Source organism: Nelusetta ayraudi, unplaced genomic scaffold (assembly GCF_046127955.1).
Source record: "Nelusetta ayraudi isolate G7.1 ecotype Tasmania unplaced genomic scaffold, CSIRO-AGI_Nayr_v1 ptg000033l, whole genome shotgun sequence".
In the NCBI taxonomy this organism is placed as follows: domain Eukaryota; kingdom Metazoa; phylum Chordata; class Actinopteri; order Tetraodontiformes; family Monacanthidae; genus Nelusetta; species Nelusetta ayraudi.
In genome coordinates, this window is record NW_027466083.1 from 1,920,187 (window position 1) to 1,935,279 (window position 15,093).

At 44.0% G+C, this 15,093-nt stretch overlaps 2 protein-coding genes across 9 annotated transcripts in view; one reads left to right on the forward strand and one right to left on the reverse strand.

The window, feature by feature from the left end:
* toe1 (target of EGR1, exonuclease) overlaps positions 1-15,093 on the forward strand; it is a 314,622-nt gene that overhangs the window by 20,003 nt on the left and 279,526 nt on the right. The gene's annotated exons all lie outside the window — the stretch shown is intronic.
* The window catches only part of ctnnd2b (catenin (cadherin-associated protein), delta 2b), a 142,430-nt gene that overhangs the window by 14,037 nt on the left and 113,300 nt on the right, over positions 1-15,093 (reverse strand). For all 8 annotated transcript variants that reach the window (XM_076031560.1, XM_076031565.1, XM_076031564.1 and 5 more), the window contains 3 exons: positions 8,627-8,813; positions 3,008-3,125; positions 1,658-1,840 (listed from right to left, as the gene is read on the reverse strand). In XM_076031560.1, the coding sequence (XP_075887675.1) occupies positions 1,658-1,840; positions 3,008-3,125; positions 8,627-8,813 (488 nt within the window). The remainder of the gene's footprint in view (positions 1-1,657; positions 1,841-3,007; positions 3,126-8,626; positions 8,814-15,093) is intronic.

Sequence of the window (15,093 nt, forward strand, 5' to 3'; positions counted from 1 at the left end):
AAGTAAAAAACGACGGATGAGGCTCAGCTTGTTGGACGCAGATGGACAGACGCTGGTAATCCAGAGAGGAAATGCTAAATCGCCTTGTTATTTTTGCCTTCTGAGCCGAGGTAGGCCCACTGCGGAAACTCAAACGAGATAATCTGTGGCTACAGCTGTAATCTCCTGATCCTGCTGTGTGCTGAGCCTGCAGCACGGGTGGGACTGCGTTCCTCCCTCCGACCCCAAAGAAGCAGGTGGCAGGTGAGCTCTTGCGGTTGATGAGGAAAAACAACTCATTGAAAACGGCGTGATGAATATCAAAGAATGCTGCATACACATTCATACATATTCATAGCGGTCTAGTGTGAACTAAGGATGAACTATATGCTGCTGAAGAAGAAACAGCAAAGAACTGTGCTCAAAACTACAGTGACAAGAGCATCAACAGATCTCGTACAACAGGGCGGGGCCATATGAACAATTACATTCAAGTCTGCAGTTTTATGCTAACCAAGGTTGAGAAGGCCAAGTAATAAAATATTCTGTATGTACCTTATTGTAACTTACTTTCCATTCTTAAAGCCAGAATTGTGACTGCAATATACTTAAAAAATACAGATGTTTTTGAAGGAGCTGCACATGGGCAAACGTTACAAAAAAGAAAAGATGATGTGTGAAAGCAAACAAAGCCACGCTTTCACAACATCTAAAAAAAAAAAAATTCAGGTGCTGGAATTTTTCAGTGAGACACTATTATAGTGTATATATATAGTGAAATATTCATTTTTGTGAGGCAGGACTTATACCTTGCACCAGGAGTGACGGTGACCACGTGAGGCTCGGTGAAACAGGACATCATGCAGCAGAGGCAGTGTGTGGTCTTGGTTTAAACTGTTTCACTCAGCCAGCTCGTCCTGCTAATGCTGCTGGTTATCTGTACAGCTCAAATGTGCTGGTTTTCTGCCAACAAATGCATTCATCGAAGGACGCGAGTCACACATTTTCTGAATATGGAATGCAGAGCGGAGCGGAATTGATGCCATCACTCACGACTGAGCAACGCGTCTTGTGTAAGGTGCAAGGTGGTTGATGTGCTGTGTTACAGTAAATTTCCCACACGCACGAGAGAAAATGCTTTTCTTCTCTTGCCAAAAATGTCGCCTTTTTACATCTGTGACAATTTTCACGTGAGGGGAAAATTTCAATTGCTTGCGAATGACCTTCTCTGTTGGCCATGGTTTATCCATTTGTCTTGAAATGGTCTGTACTCTTTAGCTCCTGCCTGATGGGAACTCTTTCAATCACAAAGCAGACATACAAAGGTGGAGATCTTTGTCATCAGCTGTGCACATAGTTAAGCGGGAAAGCGGAGCCTCCTTCTCCTTCTCACAACAGCAATGCCATTGGCTCAAACAGTGTCAGTCACAATAGACTGCCAGGGTTCAGGGTCGTCCCTGAAGTATGCACTGACATGAAAAATTTTGTTCATCTGCGCTCTGACGTTTGCCAAGTGTTGAGTCTGTGGAAGCGTCTCTGAGCCAGAGCCCATGTGTTCCTGCAGCCCACCAGGCAGCCAGCGACGTTCAAAAACCAACATGGAAGCAGCTGGTGCTCAACAGCACCCATGAGAGATTAAAACCACCAGAGAGGACAGAATATTTCCCCCTGCACCCACCTGGTCATGTCCCTTCTTTTTCTTCTTCTTCTTGCCCCAGCATCCAGAACTCTCGGCATCCTTTCCGCCGGTGTCGCACAACAGACCGTCGAGCTCTTCTGAGCCGCCCTGATGGTTGTGAGCGGTCTCCGCCGCCAGACGGTACGACAAGTTCCTCAAGATGCAAACGCAGTTCTCCACAGTCTGTTGGGAAAAGTGCAAATCGAAATTAATAATAATGAATTAAAAAAAATAATAATCGAAACAGACGATGCGGGCAAATGGATGGCAGTCCGTGTGAAGACGCACACGCGGGGCCGTTTGATGTGGAATATATTGTGAAATATGTGCACATGGACACACTCAAATGCTTCGCACATAGACACATGCACACACACACTCTAATCCTATTGTTGTGAGTAGCTATGCAGTCAACAGCCTCAGACTTTGATCTTGTGAGGGATTTCTGAGGATTAAAAACCTCACATCCCGACACACACACACACACACACACACACACACACACACACGCACACGCACACACAACAGAGGCAGCACAACGTGATACTATCAACATGTCAACACATCTCGACATGCAAGCTGCAAGGGGGCAGCAGACAGACAGACAGACGGCGCTCACAGTCTTTCATGAAGGCACCGTCTGAAACACACACGCACACTCACAGGCTCACTGTTGACGTTTGGTGTCACTGATGGAGTTTGAACGGCAGGAATTATGTTTGGTTGATTTCTGTCTGTTGTCATTAGCGATGAATTTCCAATGATGGTGACACTGACGAGAAAAGTCAGGGATGTTTGTCTTTTGGATGAAACTTCAGAATGTGCCTAAAATGCACTATGACCTTCAAAGGTGAACTTCATTTGACCTTTGCTAAATCATTTGAATGCGCGTGTCCAACCGTTCAGGATCTCTGTGCTACACCAAGAAACTACACTCTTGTGTTTTCTATCTGCAAAAATCCCAAACACAGAATGGAAGACTCAATGTTCTGCTTCAGTGGCTCGTGTTTGTGTTTACACAGTCCTCTGAAACCAAGATGAGCCCCAACAAAGAGGTCACATGACCAGTTATTGAGAGGTCAGACTGATTGCAGTTGTCAGTTTTTGTTTCAATATCTAACTGTTTAAATATCATTAAATATCATTAAATGTCATTAAATATGACTGTAGCATGAACATTCAAATTTCTCATAAATTTCATCCAAAAGTCAAACTATCAGGTTTGAAATAATCAAATCATTGAAACTATCAAATTCAAGCAATCAAATCAAGCAATACAATATATCAAATATTTTTTTACTTTTTCTTTGACGATTGTGTGTGTGTGTGTGTGTGTGTGTGCGTGCGTACCTTGCTATCAATCTCACTGCTCCCCAAGGCGGTCTGGATGACGTAGAGCAGAGCATCCGTCAGGCCCTCGCACTCCCTCATCCTCCTCCGGGCCTCTTCGCCAGCAGAACTCACGTTCCTGTTTGGCAAAGAGGGAAAACGACAGACGCAAAACACACCATCAACTTAAAGCCAGTGCACATCCAGGCCACCGGTGCATGCACGCGTGTCCGCGTGGCAAAAAGAGCGAGGGTTCACAGTGCCCTTTAAATGTCAGGCTATTAAACATGAGATGCACGAGTCGTCGGTGTCAGCGAGAAATGGAGCCGCGCTGCCAAAACACCATTAGTTCTCGTCTGTTTTCTCACGTCCTTCATCGCCGTCGTCATACATGAGACCACCAGTTCTGCCACAAGGTAACCATAACCTGTTCTGTCTCCAAATGTTTCTGTTAATACTGGATGCTGTGTGTTTCTGCTTTATGAAATATCTCATGTAACAAATCCTTAAGTTGATTATTGTCTTGTTTTTTTTTTGTTTTTTTTAAAGGTACTCACTGTAGAAATTCATAATAATACCGTATGTGTGTGTGTATGTGTGTTGGCAATTAGTGCTGTCTAGAGTCATTGAGCAGTTCACACAGTCACTGTTGGGGGACCACTGATGGTTTGGGAACAAAAATTCAGGTCTCCTCAAGGTTTGTTCTTCTGAATACACTGAGAAGTCATTCTGGAGGTGCCTGGCAGCAGCCACAACAGTGCCCCTATAGTTCAAGATCAGTACTGCATTGCCACACCTGTTGACACTGTGAACACTGTTCACTGACATGTTACCAAGAGGAAGGATTTCAGGTGTGTGTGTGTGTGTAATTTCCCATTGTGTGCCTTTAAGAGGATCTTAATCTGTCAGACATATTCTGACCACAAAAAGTGACACTAGTTGCATATATTGAAAATAATAATACAAGTCCAAGGTAGCTACAGTAGCAGGTAAAATACATGAGCTGAACATCAGCCAGAGACCAAACTATTATGTGCTTTAGTGGCATGAATGATACCATGAGTGAAGCCCCTTTTACACAGTTACAACTAGTGATGAATGTTAAAACATTTGGCTGATACCAATATAAACATCTGTTTTTTTTTTAATAGCCAATATTACTGATGTCACATGAAATGAGAATTAAAAAAAACACACATTCATATTTCCTTCCTTTTGTGTACCGCCTTGTAGTTGAATCACTGTAATTAACCTCCGTCAGTTTTCCATAATTAATCCCTCTGAAGCGTTCCGCTACCAAGGCTGCAGGGCTGAAGAACATCTCGAATCATGATTTTTTTGGAGTGTGTAATCTAAATAATATGGGGAAATTGCACCATTGTGACGGAAACTTGGCCAGCCCTTAAAAAGGAGAGAATTGGTTTTAAAAGAAAGAAAGAAATAAACAGAAGAAATTCAGCCAGTCAAGCACCACGCAGGACAAGTATTGACTGCTATTTTTAACGCATCACTTTGTAATTCCCTTAGCGGTGGAACAGTATAAACAGCTTCAAATTGAAAATCTTCATTTCAACACTCTGAGAACAATATGATGGAGCATGGATGGAACAACTAATGTTGACAGTAGCAGTTTACTGATATTTCAAAACAGTGTTTTTCAAGTCACACTGAGCAACAGGAAGAATGTTCTTTTACCAAGCAAGTATATGTTGAGTTTCAGGTTTAAAACAGTGATTAAAGCCTTCTTAACTCAGCCAAAGAAGATAAAACATTTTTGAATTAGTCTTTGCTTGAGATATCTTCATGACCCGACTGCAGACATGAAAGCAAACTTATTCTTCTCAGCTCTCTGACCTTGCATTAATCACGCTTCCCCTTTAAAACACTGAGAACTTCTATAAACTTTCAGGTGTTTTTTCCACTTGCAGGAGATCATTTTCACTCAAACACACCCATGTCTCAACATTTTCCAGACGTGTGTGATGCGGTTCTTGGTCGTTCAAGTCACTGTGGTCCTTCAAGTGGCAGTACGTGATTTTTTTTCCCCACCTCTAGAGAGCGCAGTGGAGCACAACATATAAACTAGGGATACACCGATACCACGTTTTTTAAGGAACGAGTGGAGTACAAGTACTTGCATTTCAGTGCTCATCGATACTAAGTACTTAATAACCATTACCCATAATAGAATTACTTTGATTTTTTTTGTCAACTGATATGAAGTTATTGCAACAACACTCCTCAGCATGTTTTTCTAGAACAGTTTCATTGCAGCGCAAACACCTGTTTTACAGAATTGTCATATACATAACAAGTCACATACATTGTCATGTACTATAAATGAATGGTCAAATACAATGTATGATTGGCATGTACACAACAGGTATTGGTGTCATAGTATGGGCGCGTATTTTATGAGTTTGAGTAGAGTACTCAACCCCAGTATCGGTACCAATACCCTAATACTGGTATTGGTATCCATGCATCCCTACTATGAACTGAAACAAATCGGCCTGGATTGACTAACAAGAGGATAGAGAAGGCTTGAGATCAACACAAATCACGCTTTGCCCCTTTAAGGACTGAACTGTGAGCAACAGCACAGGAAACACGCACCTTCATGCTAACAGGGAAGTCGTCTGGCTGCAGACAACTCAGCACTTTGTGACCTCACAATGTCACCTGCTGTGTCCGACCAGATAATGAATGCAGTGTTTGCATATCTAACATGTGGTTTTAGCACCTTTGCTTACATGCACACACACACACACGGACACACACACACACACACACACACACTTCAAACAAGGCAGATGCGAACAAGGTAGAAAAACACACTGAGAGGAGAAAGATTAGAAAAAAAAGCAGAAAACTGGAGGGACAGAGTGAGATGGAGACAGCAGGGAATGAGGGGGAGGGGGGGGGGCTAAAGAGGGGGAGGAAAATAAATAAAAAAGGGAAAGAGCGCGAGAGCCGAGGGGAAAGAAAGAGAGAGACAGCAGGTGGCCAGCGATATACCAAACCCGCCATGAAATATTCAATCTTTAATCAGACTCCCAGCATTCCCCTAACGAGGCGTGAGAAAGATGAATTAGGCCCCCGCATTAGGAAGCTGATCCACACAAAGCCAGCTCCTGTAACACAAACCGGCTCGCACGCACGGCATTAGAGGGTAAGCGCGGCCTTTGTCAGAACCCAATATGTGTCAGGGGTTTCTTTTTGTTTTTTTTCCCCCTCACTGAGAGCAGGTGAGGAGGCATATTGCAGCGCTGCACAGCTGAGATGAATGGCTCACAGAGGAGGAACACCAGCAGAATCTCTCACACACACACACACACACACACACACACACACACACACACACACACACACACACACACAAATCCTCACTTTTCCTAATCAATGTGGGACACCATGTGCGGCGTCCTCACAATTGGTTCGATAATTTGACAGAGGGGCCGGAGCAGCAGCAGATGGATGAGCCACATCAGAGGAGAAAAAAAATATATCATGGGATGTGTCAAAAATGTGCTTTCATGTCAACTGAAAATGAACAAAAGCGTTGCAACAAAATATCTGTCGTTGAAGCTCCACGGTATTGAGCTCTTTATTGGAACGACTCTTAAAACACTGAAACAAATGATGAAAAACTTATTTCATGACTTACTTACAACTAATAACATTTCCCTGCCTTCCCCCTAAGACAGCTGGGATAGGCTCCAGCAGACCCCTGTGACCCTGAATAGGAATAACCGGGTATAGAAGGATAGAAGATGATGAATAATAACATTTCTTTAAATTCGGTGGGCCGGATTAAAAAGCTTAACGGGGCACATATGGTCCCCGGGCCATAGCTTGCCCATACCTGCCTTAAAGCGACTGTCATATAATTCCAGCGAGAGCATTCTGTCTGTTGAAGGTCCCCTCAGAAATCGAAGGGTGAAAATAAAACGGAACAAAAAACGAGCACGCACAGCTCGAGAGTGTTCATGGGAGTTTTTTTCCTCCAACCTTGTTTTCATTTTAATCTGTCGTCACAACGTGTCTTTTATCCTTTGATGCTAAATTACACATCAAAAAAACCCTTTGTGCTTCACAGCTGACGCATCTCAGTCAAACGTTTGTGATCTCACACTGAACCCCTCGAGTTTCCACTGTGTGTAAACCGTCGGGTTCGGAGCGTCAGCGATGCTCTTGCCAATAAAAATGGGATTATTTGAACCAATTGTCTGTTGGCGACAGTTAATGAAAGGCGGCGCTTCCACTGGTTTTAGCAGGGAAACACAAAGATCTGTTATTGGAAGCGTAAAAAGAAATATGATGGTATCTGGTTCTGAAGTCAGCTGGATTGCAAAAGGCTGAAAAACATTTCTGGTCGGTCGGTACTTCAGTCATTTCTTAAGAGAAATTCATATTAATAATATACCGTCAAAGAAGAAGAATATCAGTGCAACGCTTCAGAAGTCTGGTGCTATCCATGTCAAGGCTTTGCATCCGAAGGTCTCAACTTTGATCAGAAACATCAACGACAAACAAGTGGAGCTCTGATTCGTTATCCTGTGGGATGAAGGCTCCGCATCTCTCGAATGCACGAGATCCAAACAACCCAAACGTTTGCTATTTTAATTGAGGACTGAGTTGAACAGTATTTACACCATACGATCCAGTTTGCGCGTGCTTGCTTATTGGGGTAGCATCGCAAAGGACAAAAACCAAAATCAGATAACCGTGCTAAAAACTGTGCCTAAGCCCCGCCCACTGCTTCCTGATTGTGCTGCTTTCCGCCGGCAACGTACGACTAGCGTCGACTCTCTCGAGTGGTGGGAAAAACACAAAGTCACAACATCTCAGATGCCAAGCGATGAGTCATCTTAAAGTGCAGTTCAGTCCGTCAGTACTGGGGGCCAAAAATAACAGCGGATGCGCTCAAAATAGGCCACTTGTAAAGTGAGAGACACACTTGTAAAAGCAGTGGACGAGGAGACAGAAAATAATTTTGCGCAGTCATTGCGATGTAACGCCTTTTGCAGGGACTGTGGCAGCAAAAACGTCCACTGCATGCAGTGGGAGTGGGTCAATGCTCTGGTACTGAAAGATCAACTGTATACAAAGACGGACAATCATCGCGACGTTTCCGAATCCCAAGTTCTGAAGGCTAGCGATCGGTTCGGTGGTCAGCGCCACCTAGAGTTTACGATTCGTTTTGAAAGCAGAACATTCCATATTTGGATGTGTGCGAGATGCCAGAGGTGAGCAATGATTGGAGCATGAGTGCAGTCGCTGCCAACTGCATTTGAGTACTTAACAGTAGCCACGCCCACAACAAATTCAGGGCAATTTCAATGCATTATTAGACCAAATTGGGCACATTTGACATTGTTTTTTTTTTATTTTTTACCTTGATTCACAACAACGAAAATATTGTTTTGTTGGTAAAGATATGCATTTTGTGCTTCTTTTCTATATTGATAGTCATTTTTTTTGTCTTTCGCAACCATTTTTGGGCAAAATACTTCCACCTTGACCTCTTTTTTTGAAACCCCATGTTCCATCCATTTTCATATAAAGTCACTGGTCTTATATACCAGTGACATATGGAGCTAAAGACACGGACCCGTGAAAGGGAAGAGCGACACTGACCGTAGGCAGCCGGTAGCGTTGCGCAGGACCTGCGAGGAGTGCAGGTGCAGCTTGCGGTCCTCCTGCGTGTGGGGGGAGGTGTCCCAGCCCGAGTGGGGGATGATGACGGCGTTGGTCAGCACGGCCAGAGCGTCCTGGATGATGGGCATCTTCAGGGCGTCGCATGACGACAGGTTCCACAAAACACCTGGGGGAGCACAGCGGCGGAGGTCAAAAGAGAAAAGAATGAGGAGGAAGACAGAAGTGGAATCAGGTCGAAGACACCGAATTCACCCGAGTCCTCGACACTCGATGCTTGTGGATGTTTTTTTTTTTGGGGGGGGGGGGGGCCTCACCTCAAGCAAAGCTCATACACAGTAGCAGTAGCTGCATTCCCATGACCTCTAGAATTTGCGCGAAACCTAAATATGGCAATAAAAACCAGATGATGGAAACAGCTCAACTTGGAAAAACCTCTCAAACATCACTAAAAGGTGTTGACGCTCTCATGAGGTGGTTTTTCAGACGTATCCAAATGGAGGTATGAAACACTTTTTTCGCATTGACACATCAGCGGATGTGACGTACGGGGGTCACGTGATCAGCTCAATGAGCAGTGAAAATGCCGTGTTGCGTTGGAAATTTGCAGATGTTTTGTCCCTTCATCCCCCTGGAGATTTGACCAGAATTACGGCTGATGCGCTTCACACCATTCAATGGAAACACCTGCAATTTGCAAATTGTACTTTGTTTGAAGTTTTAGAAACATTGCTTTTATTTTTGCGAAAAAAAAATATAAATCTCAACAAAAAAATAAATAGACAAAAAAAAACGTATCTCTATTTCCATTCACCCATTTTCTTTTGTTTTTATCCGTGCTACACTCATGATGGCAGGAGTGGGGGGGAATGTGTGTGCTTCCACCAGACTACAAGTGGTGTTAGATCAGGCCAACTTTTCAAGTCACGTCCCACTACATCTACTTTCTTAAGCAAGTTCAACCATCCTCTCCATCTACATGCTGGTCCTGCACCAGACCGGACAAGGCGGCTCTTTATCACAGGGCCACAATAAAATACAAACAACCTTCCACACGCGCACCTACGGACAACTGAAAGTTGCTTGTTAGCCAAATGTGCTGCTCTCAGGCCGGAGGGAGGAGAAACAGAGAGAACCCACGCAGACATAGAGAGAACACGCACATCGAAACCTGCTCGACCTTCTGGTGAGGTGACATTGTTGACTGCTGCCGCACCGGGGCAGCCCTCTAGTGGACGCCGTCCCTGGAACAACTCCCAAGTCCAGGTGATCAGGAATCATGTGACTCAAAAGACTCATGTGATCCGGAGGATTCAGACTCAGCTCAGTGATGTTGACTGCTAAAATATCACCCTGTGTGTTTAGTGCTGCGGGTTCTACTATGAGGTTTGATCACCCGAGTAAAGATGTGACACAATCACAGGGACAGATGGAGAAATGACACAAACACAAATTCTGCAATTAGCATTCTGGATCTTAAATGGCACATGAGGAATGCAGTTTAAAGCTTGATGCAATATTTCAAAACATAACTTTTAATTAATTGTGGCACCCCCACACACCCACCCCGCTGTAATTAATTGGGAACAAGTGGGGGGAAAAAAAAAAAAAACCTGACGTACTGAAGGCCGTAAATCACTTACATTACAAACTCCTCTGAACCTCCTTCCCCGTTTCCAATCCTCAACTGGATTCCACATGCAGTGACCAGCCGACCGAGAAAATAGACTGAATTTTCTCCTGCCTTCCAATTAATCTTCACTCTTTTAGCCGCCGCCACCACACACACACACACACACACACTCGTATTTAAAGAGTCAAATACAAGATATAGAGATATTGCCTCCTGCTGCCACCCACAAGCACACGCGCACACACAAGTCTTTAAAGAAAAGGAAGGCTAGTCATCATATATTTTGCTGCTAAAAAAAAAATCAGGAATTATTCAGGTATTTTTTTCAGCGACACACGCACACAGACACACACGCACGTGCACACACGCGTGATAACATAAACACTGCAATAACCTTGAGGGATCAGAGCACATCATAATTCTTGTTGACCTTCCTCTCGCAAGGTGTCTACATGCACCAGTCTATGCACTCATAATTATGTTTCTCCGTTTGAAAGCGTCCACCCCGTTTCTGCAGCACCACTTATCTATTACCTTCCCTTTATTCTTGTAATTACAGCCGCTGCAGAGGCAAAACCATTACCCAATCTGTGTGTGTGTGTGTGTGTGTGTTTTGAACGAGGACTCGCCTCTCAACGCTGCAGCGTTCGCCCTCAGCTGAACAGCAACTGTGTAATTACAGCCTCTGTTATCCGTCTTTGTGGGTTTGTATGGATTTGTTAGTGCGCGCGCATCCGTGAGCATGCATGTGAGCGCGCGAGGCATGTCGAAAGGGACTTACCTGCACCAGCTGTGCGTATGCGGCGTGTTGAGGTGGCAGCGTGGTAGTGAGGCGCAGCGTCCAAATGACTACCTTCCGGCAGCCTATTATATGAGGCTGCCGTGTTAGCCGACTGTCAGCGGGCTTATTATTTTCAGTGTGACACGTCATTATTCTAAATGACCCCGAGTTGTGTTTGCCAACATCGCGGCATCTTTTTCTGGTAAGGAAGACGCCGTGACACAGCCCAGCTCTGCCTGCGAGCCGCGACAAACAGACAGAAGAAGCCGTCTTTAAATGAAATGTCACGTAGTAAGCTAGCACGTGTTTTAGCAGGGAGGGTGAGAGTTGAGAGATGACATGTAGGAAACATTCGTCTGTGATCGACGCTGGATGCAGATTGAGGTGCGCACAGATGTATGTATGTATAATTGGTCATACTAAGGAAGTTCTTGTAATGTTTTGAGTTTGAGAAACTAATTTGTTACCAAATGTTTGTGGCTCGTCACCACAACCTTCATCACCCCATTGCGGTTGTGTTTATAGAGGTAGGGTGAAATGAGAAAACACGACATAAACGCACAAAACCTCCAACCAAGTTAAACAAAGTCTAACTGTACGTCAAAACTATATGGCAATTTTGGATGCACTCTATGGTGGAGTATGATATGATATCACATGCTGTATGATAGGCAAAATGAAAACTCAACAACAACAAAATACATCAAAAACATGACTCAAATAACACTAGACAGGCAAGCGTTGTAATCAGAGTGAACACGTGTGCGCACACACACACACACACACACACACACACACACACACACACACACACACACACACACACACAAGCCACACTTGACACGTGACAGACATAGGTTGCGTCTCTATAAAGAGATGCGACCAAAACAGTATCAGAGTAGTTGGCTATCTTTGGGAGCTAGCCTGAACCAATTCCAGGCTAGTATTACACTTTTTCTTTTTTTAAATAGCATTTAGTTTCTGTGTGCATCCCAATCTCACAGAATTTTCTGTGGGTGGAGAAACCCAATTTGACTAAAGAAAATGGGATAGTGTTGCTTGTGTAAGACTATCCTGCAGTTGCGTAGCCTACATGGACAGAACTGGCATTAGCTAAGCAAACAACCTAAAACTAAACTAACTAAAATACTTACTTCCCCACCATGAATGAGTGTTTGGTTAATACGGAATAAAAAAAAAAAACTATTTACAATTGCTCTTGAAACAACTCATTTAGATGTAAATGAGAAGTTAAGTTCATCATAATCACAACAGGTACCTTCACCAATTAGATGATTTGTTTTCCTATTACTACTGTGCTGCATAAAAAACACAACTGTCATGAGGTTTTGTTTTTTTTGCGCATTGACCAGATCTTGTGAGAACGGATGGCAACTCCAGAGAAGCCCAGCGATCAAAGAACACAATCATCTATTTTTATTGCCAGTAACTACAGTTGCGAGTGGTGTCCAATCAACAATTTTTATTTCACCACGGGTCCCCAGAGAGCGTCCTGCTCACGGAAAATTAAATTATCTATGCGCTTAACTACCACAAATCTCATTGAAAAGAATGAAATCTGCCTTTGTGGAAGTATTACCAGTCGCATCGATTGAAAGACGGCGACGTAATTGCCAATTATTGTACATTGTGAGAATTTAACGCGCGGTGGAGGTGATGTCATCCTGCAGCTGCCAGCAAACTACCGGGAGTAGAGTCAGCTGATAGGGAGCGTCGCGCCTCTCTGTGTAGGGAATGACATCATCTCCCCGAGCTGAAAGACTCTGGGGTGCTATCTTTGATCTCTCACACACACACACACACACACACACACACACACACACACACACACACACACACACACACACACACACACACAGGAGGTTAATTGCCTCAGCCTTACATCATGAGTGGCAGCAGGAGGTTATGAATGCTCCGCTCAGTGGAGGGAGGGGAAATGAATATGTGGGCTCTTTCTCTTTGTGTCTGAAACCATTCCCCATTGCTGTGTCTTTATTCTCAGTCCCAGGCCACTGTTTACTCTCCAGCGTCACCAAAACACATTTGTTTGCCCACTTTTTGCTTTCAAATGCAATGGTTCCCAATCCTCCTGTGGTATTTTTCTGTTTTCCCCTCACCGCTGCCCTCCTGTGACTCAGTCTTTGACAATATTCATATATGAATACCCAAGAAAAACATTTTGTCTTGAGTTTTTTTTTTTTTTTTTTTAATTTTTAATGGGCTTTTTCTTTCTGAAAACAAATTGGATTCTGCAGCAAAGCGCATTAGCTTGTGCACTTGTGGAATGTTGTATAATTGTTAATGTGTGGTGCTTTAAATTCTGCTTGATTTGCATTTCCCTACCCTCTAATTTAACGGTTTCAGCATAATTTATTGTTCAGCGCAAACATTAGCAAAGATTCTCTCTCTATCTATACACAGTATCCATGATCAGAAGAGGATATATGTGTATTGGAGGATATATATGTATTGGAGAACGGGGATTTGTGACTCTGAATGTGCCACGGTTGTTGGTGCCGGACGGGTCAGTCTCACTATTTCACAAACTGCTGCTGATCTACTGGGATTTACACACACCATGGCTATAGAGAATGAGAGTTTATCCAGTGAGCTACAGTCGTATGAAAGAAAATGCCTTGCCGATGTCAGGGCTCAGAGGTCATAATGGACTCAACGGCTGGAGACCATGGAAACAGCAACTCAAAGAACCACTGGTTGAAACCAAGGTCTGCAGGAAAGAAACTCTTTTCCAACGCCACCTCCAACCTTGTAGGGCGTGCGTCACTTCATGAGGTGGCCAGCACTGCTAGCAATGTGCGCCTAATAAAGTGGCCAGTGAGAGCATGCGCCGTAGCATTTTGCAGCTAGCTACAGCAAATCCCTGCTACCTACACGTCCATCTCCTCTGGAGTAGCAAACACTGAACCTCTATTGAGCAAACAAAGACGCAACGTGAGCGTCGCTGTCAATAATACTGCAAGTGAGAGGACATCCATGCTTTGTGCTTCTTCAGTATTGCTCTGTTTACCAGTGAATTACAAAGTACACTCCTATCTTTAGCAGGCTGTGTTATCAGTGCCATCTAGTAGCACCTGCTGGCTAATTATTATTTCCCGTTTGTTGACACAGAGTTTGGACGGGGGGAGCGGCCCACTCCGACGAAGACAGACAGGAAGTGGCCAGCCGGGCCTGTAAAACGGGGAGTAGGAGAACAACACACGGAGAGATCACGTCACACCACTTCCTGCTGGAGACACTGTGATGACGTCCATTCAATTTGTCACTCCTGAAGTGTAATAAGCAGAATATTACATTTAACCCCTCGATCATCTCACACTTAAGATGCCGTATCTGTAGTAACCTTTTTGTTTTCAATAATCAGATGCCAAAAAATGGATTTTTCCATTTTTTTTTGTTTTAAAAATTAAAAATGCAAAAGAATAACTGAGAAAGTGCCTGTATGTAGTCTGATCTGATTCGACGTGCACATTAATGGAAGCTGGCCAGTCAGGAGTGATTGGTGGTTGATTTGGATCCATGTTTGGATCCCTGATTAGCGTTGAACAGCCAACCTATACAGTTTATGCAAATACTGACTGCATGGAAATTCTATTAATAACACGTAGCAGCTCGTTCCGTGATTTGGATTTTCCTGCTCCGGAACAAAGATCTATACATGGACCTACTTACCACAAAACGCTGCTATTTCCTGGTATTAAATCTGACTGCATGGCGCACGGCAATCAATTTTAACACTCATTTATCGTCCGCACACTGGTGCGAGCCCCAGACTTTGTTTTGTAATGGGGTGAACATCGATCAGAATTAATCACTGGGTCCACACAGACCAATAGCTTTGTTTTTAATGAGGCTCCCGAGTGGTGCGGAATCACGCATGTTCAGTCCGAGTCCTTCACTGACATTGTCGTTACAACAGGAAACTGTGACGTAGCGGCACGCTCGCCTCGCGCTCCAAGGTCGGCCGCAGTCGGTCTGGAAACAAACAGAACAAAG